This window comes from Etheostoma cragini, chromosome 13, assembly GCF_013103735.1.
Source record: "Etheostoma cragini isolate CJK2018 chromosome 13, CSU_Ecrag_1.0, whole genome shotgun sequence".
NCBI lineage: Eukaryota > Metazoa > Chordata > Actinopteri > Perciformes > Percidae > Etheostoma > Etheostoma cragini.
The window spans coordinates 14,658,819-14,684,263 of NC_048419.1; the positions used below are offsets into that span (position 1 = coordinate 14,658,819).

General features: G+C 38.9%; 4 protein-coding genes across 4 annotated transcripts; 2 read left to right on the forward strand and 2 right to left on the reverse strand.

Moving 5' to 3' along the window:
- Window positions 1-65: 65 nt before the first annotated feature.
- On the reverse strand, window positions 66-3,027 carry exosc8 (exosome component 8). The gene is made up of 11 exons (XM_034890126.1): window positions 2,930-3,027; window positions 2,458-2,494; window positions 2,253-2,316; window positions 2,081-2,154; window positions 1,942-1,987; window positions 1,724-1,829; window positions 1,555-1,600; window positions 1,383-1,479; window positions 1,183-1,303; window positions 973-1,079; window positions 66-276 (listed from the first exon to the last, which is right to left on the reverse strand). The coding sequence occupies exons 1-11, from the start codon at window positions 2,944-2,946 to the stop codon at window positions 158-160; spliced, it is 834 nt and encodes a 277-aa protein (XP_034746017.1). The 5' UTR covers window positions 2,947-3,027; the 3' UTR covers window positions 66-157.
- A 563-nt stretch (window positions 3,028-3,590) lies between these two features.
- On the forward strand, window positions 3,591-8,133 carry alg5 (ALG5 dolichyl-phosphate beta-glucosyltransferase). The gene is made up of 10 exons (XM_034889952.1): window positions 3,591-3,938; window positions 4,564-4,732; window positions 5,162-5,208; window positions 5,465-5,533; window positions 5,645-5,737; window positions 5,843-5,956; window positions 6,043-6,102; window positions 6,184-6,335; window positions 7,122-7,207; window positions 7,504-8,133. Exons 1-10 carry the CDS (start codon window positions 3,876-3,878, stop codon window positions 7,617-7,619), a joined length of 969 nt encoding a protein of 322 aa, XP_034745843.1. The 5' UTR covers window positions 3,591-3,875; the 3' UTR covers window positions 7,620-8,133.
- A 3,402-nt stretch (window positions 8,134-11,535) lies between these two features.
- Window positions 11,536-18,994, forward strand: smad9 (SMAD family member 9). Its single transcript, XM_034889951.1, has 8 exons — window positions 11,536-11,659; window positions 13,517-14,056; window positions 15,300-15,515; window positions 15,787-16,044; window positions 16,198-16,308; window positions 16,651-16,872; window positions 18,029-18,285; window positions 18,585-18,994. Exons 2-8 carry the CDS (start codon window positions 13,861-13,863, stop codon window positions 18,726-18,728), a joined length of 1,404 nt encoding a protein of 467 aa, XP_034745842.1. The 5' UTR covers window positions 11,536-11,659; window positions 13,517-13,860; the 3' UTR covers window positions 18,729-18,994.
- Window positions 18,995-19,227: 233 nt separating this feature from the next.
- rfxap (regulatory factor X-associated protein) lies at window positions 19,228-22,015 on the reverse strand. The gene is made up of 3 exons (XM_034889953.1): window positions 21,266-22,015; window positions 20,579-20,689; window positions 19,228-20,154 (listed from the first exon to the last, which is right to left on the reverse strand). Exons 1-3 carry the CDS (start codon window positions 21,689-21,691, stop codon window positions 20,050-20,052), a joined length of 642 nt encoding a protein of 213 aa, XP_034745844.1. The 5' UTR covers window positions 21,692-22,015; the 3' UTR covers window positions 19,228-20,049.
- Window positions 22,016-25,445: the final 3,430 nt, after the last annotated feature.

The following is a 25,445-nucleotide window of genomic DNA, read 5'->3' on the forward strand; positions in this document are numbered from 1 at the left end:
GAGTGTGTGTGTGTGTGTGTGTAAGAGTGACATTTCTGGACACTGAGAAATAATTTTTTTAACAGTCTTGGTCAGCAGTTTTATTGTTATAAAAAAAAGAATATATATTGACAGTGGAAAATACAGCTTTTAGATAAAAAGCGTTGTCTGAGGCTCTTTATTGTGCGGTCTTTACACTGTGTATGACTTTGTCAATTAGTTTCCGGATTTCTCTCTGTCGTGCTGTTGCTCTGCTGATACACTCCTGCAGCTTTTCTCCCGACAGTGACGTCCCACCTGAACCAGAGGGAAAGATTATTAGAAGCAATGGAATGCAGTCCTCTTTCTTGTGAGATAACATAACATTGGAGCAGCACAGGCAGATTTGGTCTCGCTCTCCATCAACTAACGATCAAACGAGATAAATTTACCATGCCAACACTGATTTTAAACTTGCAGTTGAGGTCAAATGTCAGTTCTATTCCACTGAAACGATAAAATGGCTTAACAACTAAAAACCTGCAAGTGAAAAAAGATGCTCGACACTGAATCTTTGGCGTGTGATATTTATGTAACATTTGCTTCAAATGAATCGACAGAAAAGGCCGCCAGCAAGAGAGAGGCGGGGGTTATGATCTAGTCTTTAAAAGTTTAATACATTTAGTACTTTTAAATTTGTTCTGATTATTTTAAGTGATGACTAAAAAAATAGCAGCTTTACCTAACCATCTTCACCAGTAGTGTCCGCTATTTAGCCTTTTTCATTCCACATGTTCTAAGTCTAAAACTAAATACTCAAGTGCATAATAAATCCCAAGATGATCTGGACTCATAGAAACTGAATTCTTACATTCATATTCTTAAACCCTGCATGTTTTTGTAAACAATGGGGAGTTCCTGCTGAGTTTTTCCCCTTTGTGTAGTCAATAAGAAATTGAATTCACACGGCGTATAATTTGCACAGGGAGAGGGGAATCATTTACTGTTTCTGACCTGGTTTGTGTACAACACAGAGTCGATCTTCATCATCTTTCACTACAGTGAGCTGAGCGGTTGACAGACTCTCCTCCTCAGCTGTCGGGTCTACAATCAGTATGGAGCTGCACAGAGAGCAGGCCAGGATTACAAAAGATGTACATTACACCCGTGAATGCATAATACAGTTTTTATCCGAGCTAAACAAACTTAAAGTCATTCACTTACTCATCGAAGACACAAAAAGAGGCTCCGACTGGATGTTTGCGAATATGCAGCCCACGTCTCTTTTGTAAATTCACTTCTGGTTTACTAGTCTCTGTGCTGATAGTGACCTCTGGGAGCTGCGCTGTGGGGAGCAGGGAAACTGTTACTACACTAATAAAAAGCATCTTACAAAACCAGCCAATTTTGTTTACAGCACATACTGTTCTTCAGGGCAGCCAGCAGGGCAATGATACAAGCATCCAACACGTTCCCATCGTAGTCCAAACACATCATGTCACAGTAGAGCACCCAGCAGAGCTACAACCAGAATCAGCAGAATCAGGACCAATGACCAAACAGTCTAACTGCATCGGTGTCTGTGCATGAATTTACCTTTCCTCTTTCAATGCACAAGTCCTCCGTTTGTATCACCTCAGAGCTGCAACACCCACGTAAAAAACAAACTTAGGTTAGTAAAAGCAGAAGCAGGCATTGATAAAGTAGTTAGTAGACACCTAATGGTCCTGTGAAATGAAAGCTGAAGTGCTAAAGTCTGTCACACCTTTCGATTACATCAGCGATGAACTGGCTGGCAGTCTGTGCCTGCTCTGCCGGTGGACCCGGCCGAAACCGAGAGGAACACAACGGCGGCAGGTCCACGTTGGGCACTAAGAAGGATAAAAAGAGCACTGCAGTCAGTATGTGTTTGTCTTTGTATTTGGATCACCTTAACCGTACTTCGCCTTAAATCAAGACTGGACACCTTTATACTGTACTTACCGATGTAACCTTTACCAGGTGCCTCCACTGTAGGGTTTGTCAGCTCCTGCAGATGAAGTAGCACAGGAAATCCGTGAGCATTTGAGTCATCAGGTCCACATGAATTGAAATAAAAGTTTTACATTTCATAATCATCTACCGCTTTGATCCCACAGATGACTGTTGTGTTTCCAACCTTCACCAGGGCTGAGCCATCGGCTGTGGTTATGGACCCTGAACGGAGCAGTCAGACAGAGGAAACGCATCAATGTAGACTAAAAAAAACACAAATACAAAATGTATACTGTAGAAGAGTTAACGATGTGTCTTACCTATGTTTAGTGTTGTGGTTCGGAATTCTGACAGCTCCCGTCCATCCGGTCGACAGTTTTCTTTCTGAAAAGAAAACATTTGAATGTTTTATGACTGCTGACAGTGATATTAATATTAAATACCAAATCATAACTATCACTCAGCAGTTTTATTTGGGTCTATGTACTATAATGAGCTGGATTGTTTTGTGTTTTCATCACTGACCAGAAAGCTCCTGTGATACTCCAGAGGCTCAGCAACCCTGGAAATGTACAATTAAGGGAAGAAAAAGTAAGACGATATTAGCTTACAGAGACAAACCCTACATGTATCCATAGTGACAAATACCCTTTGGTGCCTGTTAATCAGAATCCGGTTATGACGGATACACTCGTGTGATCAGATCAATGACAGGACAGTGAGAAATGGCTCATTAAATTGGTTAGTTACTGCTTCTGTCTTGTATTAGCTAACTATTTAGCAGTCAGATTTATAATTACACTTTATGTATTAACTGCCTCACTAATTTGCAGAACAATCGACACAACGCTGGTCCGAATGAAATGCACCTAATTTGCCAAAGAGACATTAATGATCAGATCTGATCTGGCACTACTGATAATTTAATCATACTTGAGATTAAAATACATAAAACGTGTTATTTTCGGTGTAACAGTTAGAGTCTAATTAATCTTACTTGAAACCAGCCGCCATGATGTTTTGATTACCCACGTGGGTTCGGTGTACGTACTACGGTAGCCGGGAGGAAGGAGAACACAGGCGATCAAATGCGATGACGTCATGGATGGACGTTGCAATCTAATGCAACTTAATTTTCCAATTTCAACAGACAGGTTGTCTCTTTTATGTTATTTTCTTATTTATTTACCAGCACATGTTTTTTGTATTATTTTCAAAGATGTTTACAAGCCTTATCAGGTTAATTAATTGTTTTTCATATCAGTCAAAAATGTTGTGTTTTTTGTGTCTTCATAACTCACTGAATGATGGATTTTCTACAAGCACAACAATGTCAATATATATGCTTGTATAATCTATTTCTATCATTAGTAAAACTGCATATCATCTCAGGTATTCCAAAATAATTTGGATAAAGCAGCGCACGTATGACAGTGATGTGATGTTGTGGATCTGATTCATGAACATAAGAGAAACATCTGTAACGGTTGAATTCATTTGATTAAATACACATGTGTATACTTACACCGGCATAGACTAAAGTTGACTCAAAACTATTAGTTTTCATTACTTTCTTGCAGTCGTTCCCACTCCTGTCCACTATGTGTCAGTGTGTGTGTCACAGCGCTAACTTTCGAATTGATGATGTGTCGAGAATGAGAAAACCTAAACCAAACGCTGTCACTTCCGCGTCGCCGCTGTGTTAAATTGTGATTGGAAGTGGAGTTCACTGAACTGCCCACAGAGTAATGGAAATATAATGGCTCTTATTTAGTGGTTCCACCTGTAAAACAACCTCGTACGCTTATATGTGCTTCTGTATCCTGGGGAAAGTCAGAGTAACGTCACCGGCTACAAGACACGAAGCAAAGCAAGCTAGCTTTTTAGCTAGCTATCCACTTTGACTTGTGGTCTGGAAGTGGCTGCAGGCTAACTTATGGAAAATGGATTTCCTCTGTGAAATCGTTCAAGCCTTGGTCGCATTGGCAGCTCTAGGTTTTATTGTGGTAAGTATTTATATTATTGAGTTAATATTGTGTTGGCTTGGATCTGATGTACCTTGTTTTATGTGAAGCAAAAGCTGTAGCACTGAAAGATAGTATCAGTAATAGTGTGGATCTCTGTGCTTTTTCCATGTAAGAAGTCCTTGAGCAGTATATTTCCTGGACCTTACCATTATTTTATGATACTATATTTTCGCTACTACAACTACATGTAGCCTATAACACATAAAAAAATAAAATCTCACATTTCAATCCAACATGACATGCTAAGACAACAATTAAAAATTAAATTACAAAAAACTAACTGTAAATAGCCTGTAACAAAAAGAAGGTGATGCATATGCATGTATGCTTTATTCTGTGCCATAAGCATGGCACAGAATAAAACCTGGAACACCCAACAACAACAAAAACGCTGTGCCTCTGCTTCATTACAGACTTCAGTGGAAATTGTGATGTGCAGATTTAGTTATCGAAGGTTATACACATAATACAAATAGTACATGTTCTAAAATATCAAATACATTCACACAGCTCTCATCCATTCATTTTGTTAAACTAATGTCTGAAAAATAACTACCTGACAAGAAGAGTAACGAGTGCCAATCTCATATTTCTCCCTTTTCAGGTGCTCATAACAGCACACATCACTGCCGGGATGGTGGACCTCACACGCCACGACAAGGAGAAGTACTTCCTCACTGCGGCAGGAGAGAAGGAGCTTTTCCCCAGCCTGCATGATCCTCATTCCAAGGAGCTCTCTGTGGTGATCCCGGCCTACAACGAGGAACTCCGAAGTGAGTGATAGTGGTAACACCCAGGTTTTTGTCAGGAACCTTTGCACTGTAACTTGTGCAGTGAGGGACACTTTACCTGTTGAGGTCCCTTCCCTGTTCAGCTTTGCTTCAATGCAGACACAGCAGACTGTAAAAAGTAACGTTAAGCCAGCTGGGAAATAGCTATGCAATATTACTGCACATTGACAAAATACAAATAGGATAGGGCATGTTACAAGTCTGTGTTTTAAGGTTCTTATATGTATTTGTCGTTTCAAAATTCTGCTTGCTAAAAGCCAATAAATGCAAAGTTGACTCTGTGTTGAATGATGATATTTGCACCAACAATTAGTTAGGTAGGTCCTGTTTAAATCTTATGATCCTGTTTTCTCTGGCTTACCCGCAGTAGATTATAGTTTCAAATATGTGTGTACATGTTTGTCATTACAGTGCCTGTGATGTTGGAGGAAGCTACAGAGTACTTGGAAAGCAGACAGGTAAGTGCTCAGCCTCATGTGGGCAGTGTTAAACTAAATCTTTATCATAACCTCATTGTAGTTTGATAAAAAGGGACACGATTAAAAGAGTCAGAAGATTATTTCATCAATGATAGAATGAGAATCAGTTTTATCCTCCTGAAAGAAAGCTCTGATGGCTGAGTATGTTATTCTAGAAGTGGCCAGTAGGTGGCATCATTCAACTTAAAAAGTGCCTTTTGTGAAATAAGTCCCTCATGTTATTTCCTCACTGCAGAAACAGCATCCTTCTTTTACCTATGAGATCATTGTGGTTGACGATGGCAGCAAAGACAAAACCACAGAGGTGATAATATGTACCAAGAGTTCTGTTTTTACTCAGCTCATATTTGTTTAGCCAAACATTTCAAAGTGATACCGGTAGAGATTTGTTAAATCTGTTGTGATGTCCTGCTAGGTTGCGTTGCGGTACAGTAGGAAGTATGGTGCTGATAAAGTGCGGGTCCTGACGCTGGTGAAGAACAGGGGGAAAGGAGGAGCTGTGCGGATGGTGAGACTATAGATATTAAACTACAGTACATCTGCAGCACAAAAGCAACAGGATGGATTTGACTTTTTGATGATTTTTTACTGTGTAATGTTGTTTATCTTAAAGGGTACTCTGAGCTCCAGAGGGAAAGTCATTCTGATGGCGGATGCTGACGGAGCCACAAAGTTTTCTGACATTGAGAAAGTGGAAGCAGGGCTTAACAACCTCAACCCTAAACCGGTGTGTTGGGTTCATATTTGTTGTTCTGTCTCACATACATGTATAAAGAGAAGGTGGGATCCTAAAATGCCTACCTGTACGTTTAGGAGAACATGGCCATTTCCTGTGGTTCCAGGGCTCACCTAGAGCAAGACTCAGTAGCTCAGGTAATTGTCCGTTTTCCTTTTCTTGTAGTACTGTAGTTTGTGTCCGTCCAATAAATAACCACTGTTGTGTGTCTGCCACAGCGATCTGTGTTTCGTACATTCCTCATGTATGGCTTTCACTTCCTGGTGTGGTTCTTGTGCGTGAGAGGGATCAAGGACACACAGTGCGGCTTCAAGCTTTTCACGCGTGAGGCTGCGCTCAAGACCTTCTCTTCTCTCCACGTAGAGCGATGGTAAGGACTCGCACTGCACCATGCACACTTTTATTAATAATGACTTATTAGTGTAGTAATGCAACAACAGCTGTCATCTGCCTTTATGTTAAAAGAGTAAACCTGTTGAGCTGTTTGTGCTGGATCTTTGGAAACAATGGGGTTTACTACCAATTACTGCCACTTATCTTTGCAATACCTCAAGCAAGTATTATGTTAAAAGAAATAACATGACTGTAGTGTTTATAATATTGTCTGGTTAAAGTGCTCATATTATGCTCATTTTCAGGTTCAAAATTGTATTGTATAGGTTTATGTGGTTTAATTTTCAGAAAACACCATATTTTTGTTGTACTGCTCATTGCTGCAGCTCTACTTTTTCACCCTGTGTTGAGCAGTGTTTTAGCCACAGAGTGAGACATCTTACTTCTGTACTGTTTTGGTTGGTAGTCGCACATGCGCGGTAAGTACTGCTAGCTTGTAGTATGAGGGCGTGACATGCTAGCAGCTAGGTGAGCATTATAACGTGTGTTACAAAGTGATGCATGTTCGTCAAAGACGTAAAGGCTGGACTACAACAGAGCTGTTCGGAACAGTTTGTGAACAGTGTTTTCTGTTGGAGATGGTAAGTCCCTCTGGGGTGGACTTTGGGCTTTTGCACTTTGTAAACCTATAACGTGCTCATGAAAATATACTATAACACAATGAAGGAAAGAAAAAAGCACAATATGAGCACTTTAAGGTTGAACATGAATATCAATGTAACTTTTGAACATCTGTTGAACACTTTCATCTTTCTTCTCACAGGGCTTTTGATGTGGAGCTCCTGTATATTGCCCAGTGTTTTAAAATCCCCATAGCAGAGGTGGCGGTCAACTGGACTGAAATAGAAGGTACGATTTTCATGGAATATGTGGACATGTGTCCTCCCACTGTGCTATCTAGTATTTTTTGTTATATATATATATATCTGTTTGATGCTTTTGTAAGTCTCTGATTGGCTGATTTTATATATCGTCCAGTTATTCCTTATTTTTAACTACTTACCAAAGTCTGCTTAGTTCTGCTGTAATAAAGTATTTTGTGATGGAGTTATTAATTGGCCTACCGGCAGTAAAATCAGCAAACTGGCATTGTTTCTACCAAAGTACCACTTGAGAATGAAGTACCTGTGTGTTCGCTCTGCCAGGGTCCAAGCTGGTCCCCTTTTGGAGCTGGCTGCAGATGGGACGAGACCTGATTTTCATTCGCCTGCGCTACTTCACCAGAGCCTGGAAGCTACAGTCACCACATAAGACTGACTAGCCAATCAGTCAAGCCCTGGAGTCTCAGAGACAGCCAAAGATAGGGCCATCACACCTTTGGGAGAGGACAAATTCACAACAGTGTCCATCATTCACTGTAAACAACAACAATGAACAAAGTACAGTATATCACAACCTTTTCCTCTCATGATGTCATTGGATGTGAAGTAATGACACAGTTGTGAGTTCTTCATGGTCCTGCCTTTTTTATTTTTTTTTATTATTTGGATTTTGGCTTGTGATGGCCGCCGTTACATGCACATTTCTTTTTCCACGGCTTACAGAATGTCTGTATGACTGATCCGTGTACTGAGTTACCTAATGTTTATTTTGTGGCCAATCAGCTGTAAGTGAGAGACATGTGGTGAAATGTGAAGGATCTGATGTTCTGTGAGTCATGATTCTGACGGGTAGAATATGAGATTTTCAAAAGGGAGGGATTGTATTTTTAAGGAAACATGGCTGTGGGTTAATGGGCTTGATGACTTGAACCAAAATAAAAAATGTCAATGATTTATGATATGATAATCATTATTAACCTATTAACTACAACACGTGAATAATGAATCAATTAGTTGGTCAACAGAAATTTAATCTGAAACTATTTTTTAAAATGATCTCTTTTCTTTTTTTACAAAAATGGCTAACATTGGTTAATTACAGGTTACAAACAACAGTAACAAAGTGCTTAACAGGAGGGGGAAAAATAATAATATAGAGAAAAGTTTACATAAAAACAATGTGGTAGAACCAGACAATATAAACTAATATAATCAAGAAGAAGCCTTTTTTTAATTTATGTATACTAATTTGACTTCCTGACTCTTTGTGTAAGGCGCTTTGAGAGTGAAGGAGCTGTAACAGCAAAAGCACAATTACCTAGTGTTCCACCTTTCATCTGAGAGCAGCGACAAAGCCCCGCACTATAGAACTGAGAACCATTCATAATGGGACAGGACGCCAGTAGAGACCAGCTTAATCTGGTGGACTATGGGATGTACATTTTGTATTTGTTAATTTTTTCCAACTATTAAAGCTAAAGGAGTGACTTGCAGTTTTGTAGTGTTAAAATAAAAAGCACGACTGGCCCAGTGATTTGTCATGGGGCTCAAAATTAGCATCAGGATCAAGTTTAACCCCAAAAGTTTATACATTGTGTTCAGCATTTGAAACTTACCTTGGTTCTATTCCAGCTATTCCAGTTCTATCCAGCTTTCATCCTGAACCCTGCTCATGTTTCTTTATTGAAGTGCTTGATATCTTACTGCGGAATTTATTAACAAATCGTAACACACGGGGTGCACAGTGTGACTGTGCTTTCATCTTGGGTCACTGGGTCTCAGTCAGTCATCCTTCAGTGGGAACTGGGCTCAGGAGTTTATCTGTTTAAAAGAATTAGAACTCTACAGCATCTGACTCCACTCAGTTTATTTGATTTGGTGTACAACTAGATTTGACAGCTAAAATCCTCCAGATGAAGTTAGAATATTGAATGTTATAGAAGGGGGGGGAGGGAGTCATGAGTTTGGCATTTTCTTGACATGAAACAGGGTGTGAACCCCTGGATTATATAATCTCACTGAAGTCCCTTTTGTCTCTTAAACCTCATGTGGACATGTTCTTGGACAGCGTTCAGCAAGCGTTTTTTGCGGTCTGAGTAAATGAAGTTGTTCATAGTGCTGATTTCTTAAGCGAGCCTCACGTCGCGCTGGTGCGGATGTCTCTGGGGCCTCTCGGAGCCCCGGGGAGCGCATCCTGTTTGTGCGCAGTCTGCCTGTCTGTCTGTCTGTCTGTCTGTCTGTCTGTCTGTCTGTCTGTCTGTCTGTCTGTCTGCCTGTCTGTCTCTGTCTGTCTCTGTCTGTCTTCTGCGACCAGACAAGATGCGCACAGCCAATTAATCATAATCTGACTGCTCTTTTCTAGTTTCCTGCCTCAGGAAGGAGCTTTACAGTGAAAAGGTGACTATATTTACATGAGGAGGGTATTGATTATTAATTTCCTTGACCTCTTGAGTCCTACCGACTCACTTATGTCCAAACTGAACTGTACTTGTAAGAATTGAAACCAAAAGAAACACTCTGAGAGCACATGTTGCTACATATGACTCTCGACACAGGTAGGGTGGGCGACAACATATAAAGCCACGTGAATAAAATTGCTTTAAAATTGTTTGGCTTTTTTCTTGTTGTGCTCATTTCTAAACCTTACACAAATAGATAGACCACCACCTATTTGTGGCACGCGGCAGTTTATCCTGGTGGTGCATTTTGATGATCCACCTGGTGGAGGTCGGGGTGGAAAAAATCCGAAGGTTTCTGACAGGATCTCCAGAGTGCTTTCACTTCATGTTGGGAGTATTGTTACGTTCCACAGCAGTTGCTGTAAACTGAAAATGTCAAACTTGTAGACTCACTGTCGCCAGCCGGGCTTGCGTCATTAACTGGACTAGTCATGGCACTCCCAATAAAGGATAGTATCCATCCGCTATGAGACAGACTCTGAGCTTGATTTCACAACACGTATGAATTCGCGGTGGACGGCAGATTGACGCTTCTTTCTACGTGTGTGTGTGTGGACGCATTATAGCAGACATTGTTATTTATTATACATTTTAAGTTACTAAGTCCGATTTGAAATTGCTAGGCCTATAACATAATATAATATAGCCTAAAAGCCATAACTTACTTACACTAATATAAAAGTTAAATAATTATTGACTTCATACCAATTTTGACATAAATCCTAGGTGCTCCTAGCACTCCTTAATCCCTTTTAAAATAGTCCTATTACACAAAAATAATTTACCGAAAGTAGTCTACCACAAATATTTAACTTAAGTATAATATAGGTATAACACAAACACACTGTAAGAACAGTACACTACTGCAGTTTGTCTAGGAAGGGGAAACAGGTGTGATTGTTTTAGATCCTGGCCTCCGTCAGTTAGAACCAACTGCGCCGATGACTGGGAGGCATGTGGCTCAGGTGGGACCCAACAATTCAAACATGCATGCGCGCACATGCATCCAGCTGCCGGTCCTAAAGCTAAAATCCTGGGAAAGTTCCAGGAGGGGAAGGCGGAGGGATCTTACATGCAGGCGCTGCGGTTCCAGCCAGGCTGACGCCGCCGAGGCTGTGTGGCGCTCGGCTGGGGCTGCTGGAGGAGCGGAGGCTTTGGGCTCTTCAAACCTACGTCAATGACGCCGCAAACTGCCAGGGCAATACCGGAAGATAGTGTGACGGTTCCTTCACAATAAATGTTTTTAGCTGAACAATGAGAGCTGACCCACACGACCTCTGTTGGGAATGGTGAGTTATATTTTAATTAATTGCTCAAAATAAAAATGTATTGATAAAGTATTGATTATATGCCCATGTAGATCTAATCGGCTCTGTAAAACAAATTTAAAACAAAAACATGATTATCAAGTGTCCATTTTATTGATGATATTCATTTATTGTAAATAGTCTAAATAGCATAATGTCCAATTCCAATATTAAGTTTTGTGTTTAGTGTTAGTTTTTGGTAATTAATGGTGTTAATTCCCCAATGTGTGTTGGTGTGTTTTTGTTGTTTTAACACAGAAGAAAGTGAGATGCAAAAGCGTTATTTAAAGTAGGCCTATGATTCCATTTTAAGTTATTTATGTAAAACATACTGAATTAGAATTATCATTGACACTGTTAGGTTATTTAGCTTATTACAAAAATACTAAACTGAATATGCAAAACTATAGCAACAACATAACTACTGTAAAAATCAAAATTCTAACGACGCTTTTATTTTGAAACGTGCATCTGGATGCTATCTTAATTGAGACTGACTTGACATCCACACACACACACACACACACACACACACACACACACACACACACACACACACACACACACACACACACACACGCGCGCACACACACACACTCACACAAAAAGAGACACACACCTTCGCTGCTCTACTGTGCTGGCTCGTCCTACTACAGACAGGGAAGCCTCCACATGTACAAGGCTGTCTGCGGTGCACTTGTTATCACAACAGAGGTGAGTGAATAAACAAATAATTGTATATTTCCAGAAATTTACAATATCCATTTTTTGTGTCCTATGTTGTTGTAGATGTGTTGCCAAGTTGAATATTTAAGCTGGTTCTTGTTAAATATTATAAAATAATGTGCTCACTCCTACTGCCTGGCAACCTTTTGTGGATTAAAAATGTTCATATTATTTTCATATATTGACATGACTGAGTTTAAATAAATATAATGTTAGCTGAGAATACATAATCAATATATAGGCTAATACCTTTAGTGAAGCACTGTTTTGAGCACAAATTGTAAAATATTCAAGCAAGTGTTCAACTTTTTTTTTTTTTTTAAACATGTACCTGACTGGATGACTGACCTTAAGTTTACAGCATATGTTGACATGTTGTCAAACTAGGATGCTTTTGGGTGCCAAGCTTCTGATCACTTTCAACCGGAAAGGTGTGCTTTTAGAGGGGCATTCTGCAGCGGTAAAATGACTCGTTGTAGTGTAGTAAAAGTTAACTGGTTTGTGTACTCTTTTGGGAAGGAGTGTCCTGGTGATAAAGCCGTAGGTAATTAGCCTATCTGAGCCTGCAGACTGAGTGACGCCAAACTCCATAAAGCATCAGCGGCAGACTGATGCCGCATTGAGCTCGTGCGCTTTTGCTGGTATCCCCAGCTGTCTTGCTTGTCTGCGGGTAACCGGCGTTGGTCACTTAAACATTGAACATAATATAAGTATGTTGATTTATACTACTTATTAACTGTGTGTATTTTGAGATCCATCTTATTGAACAGCCACACTTGGATTTAAGTAGAAAATTCTATTGTGGTTATGTTGTGTATTTTGGAATAATGGGGTGTCCAAGCCATGTAGTTAGTTTAAAGGGCTTCACCTTTTATATAGTATTTGCCTGGGGGGTTATAATCTGACATGCAAAATGATTTAGTCTACAATACTTTTGCTAAAACCTTGGATCAAACATGATAGGTGCCACAGCAGATACAACAAGTAGATCACCATAATAAACTTTATAAACTATATTGATGCTCATACATACATACATACATACATATTTGGGAAACGTTGGGTAGCTGCTGTAGTGATGCGCATCAAAGGGTTCCATGATTTTGATTGGGACTACATTTAAGTAGGTTACCTAAATATACTGGAATAGACTAAATACTTAATATGTTGTCTCTTTTTGTTAATCTAAAAGCTAGGTGGTCGCATATAGATGAAATAAACACCAAACACCGAGAGCTCTATCTGTCTGTCTGTCTGTCTGCCTCCCCCCCTCTCTCTCTCTCTCTCTCTCTCTCTCTCTCTCTCTCTCTCTGTCTCTCTCTCTTTCTCTCTCTCCCCCTCCTGTCCTGTGATGTGTTTTGGCCAGACAGTATGGCTCCTGGGCGTCAGTGGCATGATCATAGAAACAGAGGCCAGAAAGGACATTCCTCATTGTTGGTGATTCTAGAAATGAGCTTGGCCATCTTGTCCTGTTCTTTCTGAAACACTTTTGATTTGTGTTCCATTTTCTCCTCCGAGAATAATAACCTTGTTGCTGATGCAGGCATAGTCTCTGTGTAATTATCCAGCTGATACAGCCTCCTTATCATGGAAATCTAATGCTGAAGCCCAGTTTGCTAAATAGGAGTAGATTTTGCCCATGTTGTGTTCTGCTCAGTCTTTGGTTTCATTCTAGCTGTTGTCATCACTCCAGACCAGCTTATCACTTTAGTGACTTTGGCTAAATTCCCTTTACAATTAAATTCCAAGTTCTCTTTTTTTACCTAACCACTGAAGACTTTGTCCAGCCATGCATCTGTTTCAGCTAAATTAGAAATTAATACTATCTCTTTCTTCTCTTGCCAGATGATTAAAACTTGACCTGAATTCCTGGCTGTGTGAGGAATAACCGTCCCTGCAGGAGGCTTCAAATCCATAGCTTCAGGATCCCTTCTGTGTCTCTCAACCAAGGAAAGGATTTAGAGTTTGCGCTGCACTGGGTGGAGTTCAACTCCACCAGCGTTGCTCGGAAGTAACAGCGGAATACAAACAGCAGCCTCTGTTTACACAGACTCAACCCGCTACGTCTTTTATCCTTACTTCTGTCCCGGCTTCTCATTATTAGCCTCCTTACTCCTGCCCTCTGGGGAACTTTATCCCTTTTAACGGCATCTATCACCTCCCCTCACCAATCATTTATCCATCTCATAATGAACTCCTCTGCCTCCATTACATCCCTATTCTCCTTCACCAGCCCAGCGGTGAAGCGCCTGCTCGGCTGGAAACAAGGGGATGAGGAGGAGAAGTGGGCAGAGAAGGCTGTGGATTCTCTAGTGAAGAAACTAAAGAAGAAGAAAGGGGCAATGGAGGAGCTGGAGAGAGCCCTCAGCTGCCCTGGGCAGCCCAGTGAGTATAACAATTTTAAACAGCAGAAGTCTAGTCTAGTGGTTCCCAATCTGGAAGTCCCCCATCAAGAGGGTCACAAGATAAACATGCGGGGCCTTAAGAGGATTTACGGGATAGGAAGGAGGACAAAATGTACTTCTGCCGTGGTGTAATGTTTCTGACGTATGTCTTCAATGCCTAAAGGCTTTGCTTTTTCATGATTTTTACTTATACCTCGCTGGGCCTGTGAACAATATTCAAATGAAACAGTTTAAGACGGAAAAAAACCTCTTTGGACTCAGAACTCATTAATAATTGTGCAACATGTGATGAGAGGGCACGTGTAATGCTTTATTTTAGGAGTCATAAGGTAAAAAGGTTAGGAACCACTGGTCTAGTCTGTAAAGAGGATGTTTCACACCTGTGGAGTCACAGGTTGGATTGCAACACATTCACCCTAATTCCAATGTGGGGAAACTTGACCTCAAACGGATGCCATTTGTCAATGTCTTGTACAACAAGACCACTATTTTCAGCTGCTCTGGAAAACAGTATTAGTACTAAAAGCTTGAAACATTTAATTATACTAGTCTGATTATCATTAATGTGAGTTGAAATGCAATAGCATCAGGTTAACTAAAGAAAGGCATTTGGTTCTATTAGATCATAACTAGCTGAACTGAAATGTATACTGTAGTGACTACAAAGGTACAGCAGAGTTTCATAGATAGAAAGATGGATAGATGTTAATTAATCCCAAAAAAAATTGGAAATTACGGTGTTACAGCAGGAAAATTAGTCACAAAGCACAGAATATAAATATAAATGAAATACTAGGAAAAATATACATACATACAATATAAATGAAATAATAATATGAATAAAATAAAAGAACAAATATTTGAATATGTACAGGATGGGAAAACGGAAATGTGCATCTGCTGAAATAATATGCTAAAATGTATGCTAAATGTAAATAAAACCAATTGGGTTCTTTGTTTCTGTTGGGCTTCCAAAATAAACTCTTCAACATCTTCTTGTTCCTCATGTTAAAATGCATACGAGGTAGTAACTGCACAAGAAACATGTTTTACAGTCTAGAATAAAAAACTAAGTAATTTTAGTCTGATAACAATGGTAATACATGTGTTTTATCACGATTAAGGCTTCAAACAATAGAAATGTAAATGCACAGCACAACCTGCTTATTTCTTTTTCTTTCAAGCAATATTAAAGTCTGTGCTGTTTAATTTGAATCCTTCAGGCAAGTGTGTGACGATTCCTCGGTCGCTGGACGGCAGGCTGCAGGTGTCCCACAGAAAGGGACTGCCACACGTTATCTACTGCAGGGTGTGGCGCTGGCCTGACCTGCAGTCCCACCACGAGCTCAAAGCCCTGGAGTGCTGCGAGTTCGCTTTTGGCTCCAAGCAGAAAGACATCTGTGTTAACCCTTACCACTACAGGCGTGTGGAGACTCCAGGTACACACATTGTCAGAGAGAATCCTCTAATTTTACTGTAAAAAAATTAAAAAATAAAATGAGGTCATCATTTCATTATAACCTCAGAACAGTAAAGTTTTTTTTTTAAATTCTCAAACAGAGACAGGACATTTGATCTAATCCATTGTTCCCGAGCCAAAGGGATTTGCTGTAACACGATCTTTTAGAACAGCATCTGGCTCTTGCTCTGGGTCTCTCTTTGTCTCCACTGGTCTACCTTTTTCCTTCCTTTTTCCTCGTCTCGTCTCAGTGCTGCCACCAGTTTTGGTTCCACGCCACAGCGAGTTCAACCCTCAACACAGTTTACTGGCGAAGTTCAGGAACGCCTCCCTGCACAACGAGCCTCTGATGCCCCAGAACGCCACCTACCCAGACTCCTTCCCTGCGCTGCCCTGCTCCTCCTTCTCTTCCTCCCCTTCTTCCTCCCTTGTCCAGTCTCCCACCTCACAGAGTTTCCCCAACTCCCCCAACAGCTCTGCAGAGCCTGGCAGTCCGTATCACATCACAGGTAGGAATCAAAACAAGCAAGCCCATACTTTAAGTATTTTGTCTGTGTGAAATTGCAGGTCACGCCAGCAGGTTTCTGACTTTATTCATGACCTCTCTGAGAATTTGCTTTTCCACTTTTCCTCTTCTTATGATTTACGACGTGCTTTTCCAGCTGAGACTCCCCCTCCTCCGTATAGCATAATGGAGACGAGCCCTCAAGATGATGTAAAGCCCAACAACTCCACTGAAACCCTCAAACTCACATTTTCTGCTCCGCACAGAGGTAACTTCAGTTCACACAAGATGAGACATAAAGAAAATAGAAATGCATACAATATAAGTAGTATTGATGCATGTTAAGTACCAAGCAATATGTACAATGACATAATGGAATTGGTTAATAGACAAAGATATTGTTACACTGTTTATACTGAGGCACTAACATCTTTAGTATTTTTACCACTGCAAGTAATGTTGCCAATCTTTATGTCCCTATGATAATGTATCATGTATCAATGTATGTATAATGTAAATGAAACATACCACACTGTATTTCACCCTACACACCTCTACAAAACCTTCATCCTTAATCTTAATGTAAAAACGTCCTTGTGTTCCTGTTTAGATTTACGGCCCGTATGTTACGAGGAACCAGAGTACTGGTGTTCAGTAGCCTATTATGAGCTTAACAACCGGGTCGGGGAGACATTCCACGCATCGTCCCGCAGCGTCTTGGTAGACGGCTTTACAGACCCATCCAACAACAAGAACCGCTTCTGCCTCGGCCTGCTATCCAACGTCAACCGCAACTCCACCATCGAGCACACACGCAGGCACATAGGCAAAGGTAGGCTTGATGACTCATGCAGGAAATTCAGATCAGAGCTCAACCTTTTAAAAAATTCCTCAATGGACTTCACATGGCAAGAACTGAGCCGAAGGTTGTTTGCAAAAATGTATCTACATGCAATGTTGATGTTTTTATAGATGCCCATTGAGTGCATGTGGGTGTGTCTTTGTAAGCAATCTCTTCACTTCAGCTTGTCTTCTTGTGCTGAATCCTTCATGCCAGACATAGTTTTTCTCGTGATAAAAGAGTTTAGAAAGCCGGCCTTTGTTCGACAGACATCAAGCCTCTCTGGGTTATAGTAAACTGTGCACTCTGTGGTTTTGAATGATAGGGGTGTGTCAAAGGGTTGAGGGAATTTGGTCCCCAACTCACAGACACAACTGACACTAGTCAGACATTCCTCATTTAAAAGCAAAGATTTCCTTGTGGGTTTCGTCTGGCAGGATATGAGAAAACCACCACATTTTCAGTTTGTATTCAATAAAGTGATTGAATATGTATATCTTTAATTACATGTTTTCTTGGATACATGTGTTTTGCTCTTTTGACATGCTGTGACATTTTAAGTGTTTGCACCACAGTAAAAGGACTGTTTTTCCTCACTTTTTAATTTAAATGGATAATTCAGGTCTTTTGAAATGAGGTTTTATGATGTACTTATCAATAGTCAGTAATACCCACAGTATATGGGGGTCCAGATACCCCCAGAGAGAATCAGACAGGAGTACCGATATGGTAGCCATGCAATGTGGACAGGGCCAGACAGCAAAACCTATTTTAACCACCTAAAAAACATGCCCACCTAAAATTCTATTTCAGTTTATGTGAACTCTATATTTAGAATATTTTCCCTGCTTTACCTGGTCGTCAGACAGCCCTTTACAACAGGAACTAAAGCCACCTATGCTCTCTTCAAAGACTCCTTTGACAAAAACTTGCAGAACCCAGGAGTCGCAGGTCCACCCCGACCTCGATCCGTCATCAAAATCATTGTTTTTGTCCAAGAGACTTTGAAGAGAGCATACATGTCCACAACAGCTTCCATCTACAGTAGGTAATACACTGACAATGGATAAGTACCTCATACAACCCCACTTCAAAAATCCAGACTATAACTTTAAGACTATTTGATTTCCTCCTCCCTTATTCTCAGGTTTACACCTGTACTATGTGGGCGGCGAGGTGTACGCAGAGTGTCTGAGCGACAGCAGTATCTTCGTCCAGAGCCGCAACTGCAATTTCCAGCATGGCTTCCACGCCACTACCGTGTGTAAGATCCCCAGCGGCTGCAGCCTGAAGATCTTCAACAACCAGCTGTTCGCCCAGCTCCTCGCCCAATCTGTTAACCACGGCTTTGAGGTTGTCTATGAGCTCACTAAGATGTGCACCATCCGCATGAGCTTTGTTAAGGTATTGAGCTTTCTTGTAATATTAAGAAATTGGGAATAGGTACAGACATGCAGATGGTGTTCATTCTGTTGCCCAGAATTCTGCTTGATACCTAAAAGGCTTAGAGGGTTGGATAGCCACTCAGTCTCTCACTGTAACTTCATATGCTATAATTTGGGATTTGATGTGCTGTTGAGCATGCAAAACCCCACTGCCCACAAGGTGGGATAACACTTGTTCACTTAGCACCCATTCATTTTGATAGCTAATTAAACTGTCAAGATGTGCAGCAAAGATTAATGGTTGTTTCCTCTCCTAAGGGCTGGGGTGCTGAATACCACCGTCAGGATGTCACCAGCACCCCCTGCTGGATCGAAGTACATCTGCACGGGCCCCTGCAGTGGCTGGACAAGGTCCTCACACAGATGGGCTCCCCTCACAACCCAATTTCTTCAGTGTCATAACATGAACATACGTGTGTGTGCACTGTTGGTCCTTCACACAGGTAGTTGTAGATTCTGTATGTTCTGCTATGTCGGTTGTATGTCCTATGGTCCCATCTCAAGCAAAAATACAAAAATATGTTACCCACAGCTTTGTCACATCATGCCGCATAACTGAAAACACAATAATTTTGCTCATGTAGGGTTCATTTATTTCAGTAAGACTGTGATACAGCCTTTATCCTCTGTCTCTTTGTTGTCTGGGACATTGACTGCACTCCAAAATACGAAAAATGGGATTTATCTGTAGGTACTCAAAGACTTTTACATGTTGTAAATGGTATTAGTTGTATGTAATGTATTTCCATGTGACGAATGTTTGACTTTATGTATTATTTGCTTATTACTTGTTCCATTAAAGTTGTTTTTTTCTTAAAGAATCCAAATTTGTACATGATTTGAATTCATACAGCATTTTTCCCATGTTAAATAACAAAGCGTCACATTGCAATTCAAGCAGTTTCAATATTAGCATCATCACTTTACTGTCATACTCACAGCAGGATATACACTTACAATTGCATACAGTAGAATACTGTACAACAGAGCTAGCATAACCAATATTTATCTCACCAAACTTATTGTGGCTTCTTTTTTGAATAGTTAGAATTTACTGTCCGTGCAGCAGCTAGAGATAGAGCACAATCTTGTGGTAAAAACAAGTCCTGAAAGCCCCATTTGACTGAAGAGGCGTCAGACATGCATTACCCAATTGATTGTCACATGTAACACATCATGTTCCAGAGAAAATATTTAAAAACAAAGTGAAGATGAATAATTAAAAGAAAACGGACTGAAAAGTATTACAGGCAACACACAAGCATATAAAGAAACAAATGGGGTTTTTTTAGCAATGAAAAAGAAAGACGATCAAATTGAGCTCACAGTACTATTTTGTTGATAAACTGAGGCTTCAACATTAATTCATTTTTACTAGACAATTACAACAGCACCTTCATTATTATTGTCACATGAAGAAAGATAACTAACACAAATAATGGGAACTAAAAGGCAGATTCACAATATGTAAATATAAAAAGAAATAGCACCAAACAAAGTCAAATTTCACGCCCTTTAAGGGATTTAGATCAGTCCGCCAGTTGTAACACGCCTTTAAAACGTCCCTTGATTACCATTTTATTTTGTCTTCGGCATGGCTGTCTGGCTGTGGAATTCATGTTTACAGTGTACTGTTACTATCCATTTATGCATGATGTGCCAGTGTTTCTTTAGTGCTCTCTAAACATCACAAATACCAAGGTAAAACACTGACAGGCTGCCGTCAACAGCCCTGGAACTGCTGCTGTGATTGGCTGCGGCTCTGTGTGGCCAGGAGCCGCTGCTGCTGCTGCAGAAAGCTGATCACCTCTGGACTCCTGAGCAATGACTGAAGGACACACATTCAAATGTCAGTGCAAAATACTACAACAACAACAACAACAACAGCTTGTGCTAAAATCTCTCAATACATTGAAAACCAATGTCTTTCAGTCTGGGTGGAAGAACACAAGAAACCCAATGTCAAACCTGCTCACTTAGAAATTTAGCAAATGCATGCAAGTAATTTGGACAAAGTGTTCAGCCATGCTCTACAACTTAGCTATGCTACTGAGCATGTCAACGTCAGGGGTCACGTAATAGTTGGAGTATGAACATGTGGCAAATTATTTGCCAAGCAACACAAACGTTTCTGGAGGCTCGTATTGGCCCTTTCAAAGTAGCTTCATGTTGTGGTTTTTCTATCAATTTGTCTGCCACCCATCTGGAGTTGCATCACGGACAATCAGTCAGTCTGACCATCTCTAACTTACCAGTCTTTTCTGGTTGAGGACCTGCTCTATCAGGGAGGGTCTGGCTGGCCGGTCCCCCACGGCACCCAGACGCTGTTTGTTTACAGACACAGGCCGCTCGTCTGAGTTTTCCTGGTTAACACACAAAAAAGACAAAAACAAGCTATTAACTAGGAGTGTTTTATTTGTATTGTGGTTCAGTAAAGTCTGAAGAACAGGGCCAGGAAACCACATGTGCCAATGAGTTCAGCCCTGGTAATGTAAACTGCATTGTAAACTGAGTTTACACCTCTCAAATTCCTTTCTTTTTCAGTCATCTACATGTAGATATTATTTGTAATAAAAGGTTACTTTGTATGGTTTGTATGGACAGTTTCCACCACATCACGATGGGTTCAAATGGATGCATCTAGGTACAAAAGTATCAAAACAAAATTAAAACCTTTATTTATTCAGGGGAGGTTCACTGACAGGCCTCCCGCCCTTAGCGGGAACGCCCTGATCACATTCACCCAGTTGCACACATTCATACCTGGAAGCTGCCCAGAACAACCACAGTCTGAACTGCTGGCCACTGACTAGCTCCACTGGAGCGTTTTTTTAAGTTAAGGGCCTTGCTCAAGGGCACCTCAGTAGTGGTAATAAGGGAGAGTCAAGCGCTTCTCTTTCACTTTCCCCACCCAGATTTGATCTTTTTTTTAATCTTACATCAAGTTTTCCACTGGACATGGCCTGATCACTCTTCTTCTTCTTGTACTTGTCTTTGTACATCTTGTTTCGGTGTTTTTTGCACATCCACGGTTTCCTCTGCTTGGCAACCTGCGTTGTTGTCTCCGTGCATCCGTCATAGGTGCACTGTTTGGGAGCGTTGTCGCCCTCCGAGGTCTCCTCGTCGTTGAGTTCCTCCGGGCTCGCGGCGCTGTCTCTGGGATCCGAAGTGTCCAGAACGTCGCTCTCCTCGTCCTGATCATCCATGTCGTAGGAGACGTTGTTCTCCGGTTCGTGCGGCGTTATAACATTTCTGCTGTCAACTACTCCGCTTTTACTCACGTAGTATCTTTGTCCGTCTTTAGTGAGCAGGAGAGTCGAGTCTTTGTCTTTGTTTGCTGATGCTAAATTCTCATCTTCATTCATGATTGCGGTGTAACGTTCCAAATACAGTGTAACGTTAGCAGCAGCTAGCTAACTACCATTCCTTGGAGTCAGCTCACGTTAGCTAGCCTAGTTAGCTAGCTAACACAGTTGCCCCCCCACTTTCATGTATTACTGGGCGTTCATCTGCTTCGAGGCTGTATGTCGTAAATATACCATGATTTGAAAAATAAATCGCATCACTTCTAGCCGCCTATGATGATACCTCCATAGGTTTAGTGTTACTTCTCTTGCTTAGACTGTTCGGTCTCTCGCTGCATTTCGATAACAAGGATATTCTTCTTCGCTGCGATGGTGCCGTGTGTTGGTGACCCCTAGTGGTCAACATAACAAGTTTCAACCATTTTGTATTTTGCATGTACTTTTGTATTAGTCATATCTGGGTCAACACCGGGACAACGAAAAGTATTTGACAAGAATAAGGGTCAGCTCAACAATAAAAAGCACTAATCGTTTGATTATATGTGTGATTTTTGTGGACTAAAAGAAGAGAATATTTCCCATTTATTTTTTCACTGTTGATATACAAGAACGTTATGGATGGAGGTAGACACATTTAAAAAAAAACTTAAGATAAATGTTGAAATAAATACGTTTGATGTGATGTTTTTGTTTGGATAAGATTGAAACTTAATATTATTAGTATTGTTATTATTATTATTACACATTTCTTAATTTTTAGAAATGTCCTCATCAGTTAAAAAAATGGCCAGGAACAAAGCCAACTTTTCTTCTTGTTATTAATGAATTTCAGCAATAAAGCACCTTTTTACTTAATATTAAAAGTTTAATACAAAAAAGCCATCAAGACCTTGACGTTTAACACATGCATTATGAAATGGAAATGTCTTTTTTTGTTCCTTTGTAATGTCTGTTCTATGTACAGCATCTATGTGTATGAACTATTGTAGAATAAATAATGGAAAAAGAAGCATTAATCATATACAATGAGAATAAAATGTAAGATAGGTTAAATATGAATATAAAATAGCACTGTAAGAAAATGAGGATGCCCTGGTGGCAGAGAACACCACAAAAACGTAAAATAACCTTCAGAGATCTCTGAAGGTTATTTACACTATTGTATGACACTGTTATGACATATGTTTTTTACTTTTTTGGCACACTATAATTTGACATGCATGGTGACATACTGTGCAATAACATTTTGTGTGATATGGTACAGTGTTGTATGTTTATTGCATACTATATTACGACATTTGTTTTTACATTTTTATGGCACACTACACTAGGATTTAGAATGTTAAATTATTATATGTTTTGCTATATCAAAACATTTTATGACAAACTATTCTATATTTTTTAATAAAAATTCTTGTGACATTTTGATGACATACTAGCAACGGCTTTTTTTGTGAATTAAATTTTGATGACATACTATATTAGGACTTTTTAACAACATACTATACTATGACTTTTAATTATATTTATGACCTACTAACTGTATAATTTTTTTATGACTATTTGATTACTTTTACTATTGACTTTTTTCAACACACTATTCTATGAATTGTTAGGACTTTTTGTGAAATACTGTGCTATGACCTTTTTTAAGACATATAATATTATGACTTTTAATTAACCCATGCAATACTTTGACTTTTTACTACTTACTTTTTACATACTATACTTTTACTTTTTACTATTTTCAACAAACTATGACTTTTTATGACATACAATTGTGTGACTTTTTTAAATCATACTATTCTATGACTTTTTATGACTTTTGTCAACGCTATACTACGACTTGTAATGACTTTTAATTACTTAAATAGTACTGAAAGTATGTCTACATAAAAGTGTGTATACGTAAAATGCAATGTTGAAAAAAGTCATCAACGTCATAGTATAGTATGTCAGAAAAAGTCATGGCTATGACTTTTTTTCGACATACTATACTATGACTTTTAATTACTTTTTTTACAACATACTATACTATGACTTTTAATGTGTTTTGACATGCTATACTGTGACTTTATATTACCTTTTTCGACATACTATACTATGACTTTTAATTACTTTTTTCCACATACTATACTATGACATTTTAATTTACTTTTTCAACATGACTTTTCGTGACTTTTTATCAACATACATTTTTTTGGGGAAATAATATGGTACGATTTTTTTGACATACTATGTTGTGTTTACTGATTTGTTTTTGACATACTATACTGTGACTTTTAATCTGACTTTTTTTATGACATACTAACTTCTACTTTTTATTTCTCTTTTCCACATACACATTACTTTTTTTGACATACTATACTTTGACTGTTTATAACCTTTTTCAACATACTATACTATGACTTTTTTCACAACATACTGTGCCCTGAAATTTTTTGACATACTACACCATGATTTTTTTCTGACATAGAATACTATGACTTTGAATGTTTTTTTTGGACATACTATAATATGACTTTATATGCCTTTTTTCAACATACTATACTATGCCTTTTAATTATTTTTTTTCAACTTTATAACTGACTTTTTTAAGACATACTAACTTCTACTTTTTATGACTCTTTTCCACATACTACACGTAGACTTTTTATGACTTTTTTGACATACATTACTATGACTCTTTATTACTCTTTTCCACATACAATACCATGACCTTTTATTAATTTTGTTCTGACGTACTACACGTAGACTTTTTATGACTTTTTTGACATACTGTACTTTGACTTTTTATGACTTTTTTCAATATACTGTGCTATGACTTTTATGACTTTTTTAAAATACTATAACATCACTTTATTTACGACATTCCATACTATGAATGTTTTTTGACATTCTATACTGTGACTTTTAATTACTTTTTTCGACTTGATACTCTGACTTTTTTACAACATACTAACTTCTACTTTTATTTCTCTTTTCCACATACTAAAACTTTTCTTTACATACCCTTTTTCAACGTACTATACTATGACTTTTTCTGACTTTTTTTGACATACTCTTCCATGACTTTTTTTACAACATACTATTCTATGATTTTAAATGCCTTTTTTCAACATGCTATACTATGACTTTTAATTACTTTTTTCAACTTTATAACTGACTTTTTTAAGACATAATGACTTCTACTTTTTATTACTCTTTTCCATGTACTATACTATGACTTTTTATTAGGTTTTTCTGACATACTACACGTAGACTTTTCATGACTTTTTTGACATACTATACTATGACTTTATTTACAACCTACCCTACAATGACTTTGAATGTTTTTGGACATTCTATACTGTGACTTTTAACGACATTTTTCGACTTGATACTTAGACTTTTTTTTAGAACATACTAACTTCTACTTTTTATTTCTCTTTTCCACATTATACTATAACTTTTTTTGACATACTATAATTTGACTGTTTATATCCTTTTTTGACATACTATTCTATGACTTTTTTTACAACATACTATGCTTTGACTTTTTTTGACATACTACACTATGACTTTTTTTCGACATACTATACTTTGACTTTTTTGGAGAAACTATAATATATTTTGTTATGATTTTTTTCGGCATGACGTCTAATGACTTTTTATTACTTTCATGGATGAAATATACTAGGACCTTTTTACGACTTTTGTCAACTTACTATTCTATGACTATTTATGATTGTTTTTTCGACATACTATACTATAAGTTTTTGTGACTTTTTTTCTCGAAAAACTATAAAATTACCTCTTTTTAACAAACTATACC